The sequence below is a fragment of the Seriola lalandi genome, unplaced genomic scaffold, assembly GCF_002814215.2.
Source record: "Seriola lalandi dorsalis isolate HSWRI2012SDOR001 ecotype SW California unplaced genomic scaffold, Sedor1 jcf7180001975591, whole genome shotgun sequence".
In the NCBI taxonomy this organism is placed as follows: domain Eukaryota; kingdom Metazoa; phylum Chordata; class Actinopteri; order Carangiformes; family Carangidae; genus Seriola; species Seriola lalandi.
Window position 1 is genome coordinate 1 of NW_019446257.1, and position 1,651 is coordinate 1,651.

At 38.9% G+C, this 1,651-nt stretch overlaps 1 protein-coding gene across 1 annotated transcript; it reads right to left on the reverse strand.

The window, feature by feature from the left end:
- Window positions 1–428: 428 nt before the first annotated feature.
- Window positions 429–1,488, reverse strand: LOC111655645 (dynein axonemal assembly factor 6-like; the record flags this gene model as incomplete). The annotated part of the gene is made up of 3 exons (XM_023407122.2): window positions 429–525; window positions 1,060–1,165; window positions 1,369–1,488. Coding segments are annotated over 3 exons (323 nt in total), but the record flags the coding sequence as incomplete, so codon positions are not given.
- Between the last annotated feature and the right edge of the window lie 163 nt (window positions 1,489–1,651).

Here is a 1,651-nt window from a genome sequence, read left to right on the forward strand (position 1 = left end):
GTTTTTCTATTTTCTTTACCTTCTGTTCAATTCTAATACTGCTTAAATAAAAAGTATGAACAACCTTGTTAAGGATGATATAGTATTAAGATGTCTTCCTCATATCCAAATCAGTGCATGGTGATAAAGTGAGATTTGTAACATTATGCTTTATTTAAATCTACACTAATTCATGCTGCTTAAGTTGGATTTTGTGTTCCTTGTTCTGTTTACAAATTGTGTCAGAACTTTTATGCGTCATAGTTGAGGCTCAAAGAGTCTTAAAAGTCTTAAAATTAATTTACGGAATCCTTCCCATATTTTGAATGATGTTATCATTCCTGGTTGTTTGTTCCTGATCGCATCTTTGTTTTTGTCATTTATTGTCATCACACTAGTATATTTTGTGACAAACAGAAATCCTGTTGAAGTTTGTTTAGTTTACGTACCAGCATGGCTTCACAGCACATGGAGGATGGGTCCTTTCCACTCAAGCCCAAGAACAGATCCTCTGTGCCCACACTCTGCTTCAGGATTATTTCATACCTGAAGACCAAAGGTTATACACACTAATGAAGGCACATACAAAAACACACAATCAATGCAGTATTCATCTCGTTAAAATAGCTTCACATTGGGATGGAGAAAACAACAAAAAACAAACAGGCAGAGGAGGGTGTTAACTGAGGTCAATGGAGTGTGGAAAATGTTATAAGCAACTGTAATAAATAGTTTTCTACAGGCAGCTTCCCTCTTCCATTGTATTTCTATAATTAATTCTATAGCACAATGGTAATAATGGCCAAGTGTTTATAATAATTGAATACCTGGTCAAGGTGGAACAAAGTCTTATAATGAGAAAGTTTTGTTAAACCTTACATGGGAAAGTGTGGCTTTCTGGTTTTAAGGCTTAAATATTTTCAAAAAGGTGAGGATGAGTGCTTCTCTAGCCTCAGTGGAAGGTGCAATCCCAATTAGAAACCAGGTGAAAAAAAGGACTGAAGGGGGCCCATCTGTGTTTCCCACTGTTTGACTCCTTTAGCAGTGAACCCCTCCTTTAGCAGTGTTTGTCGGTCTTACTCAGGCTGTGGCCGTGGGTCAGCCAGATCATCATACTGGGAGCCCTCAGCCACCTCTTCCTCGCTCCAGATATCTTTGCTGTTCTTCTTCACATAGGCAGTTGACTCTAAATAAACACAAGCAAATAAGCACACAAGCACACACATGCACACACATGCACACACGCACACGCACGCACGCACACACGCACACACGCACACACACACACACACACACACACACACACACACACACACACACAGTTTGTACCTCCTCTGTGTTACTATAATGATTTGGGAGTTTTTGTCTGCAAGACATTCAAAGTATTACCTTCTTTATCTTTATCTTTCTTGGGTGGGGGACCAATGTGACCAGGACCCAGCTGTCCGCAGGCTGTCGCGTTCTGTTGAGAGTAACTGACGTTAATGTAAACTAATACAGTGTTTATGCCTTAACTCAAATACACACAAATGGCATCCAGTCGTTCAGTTAGCAGTCATTATAAGGCAGTTATCAGAACACAGTAAAAGAACAAATCTAAACAAACTCATCATATAGATTTTCTCTAAAGCATGCTTGTCTTTTAATGACTCTTTATGTCCATTTGATATAT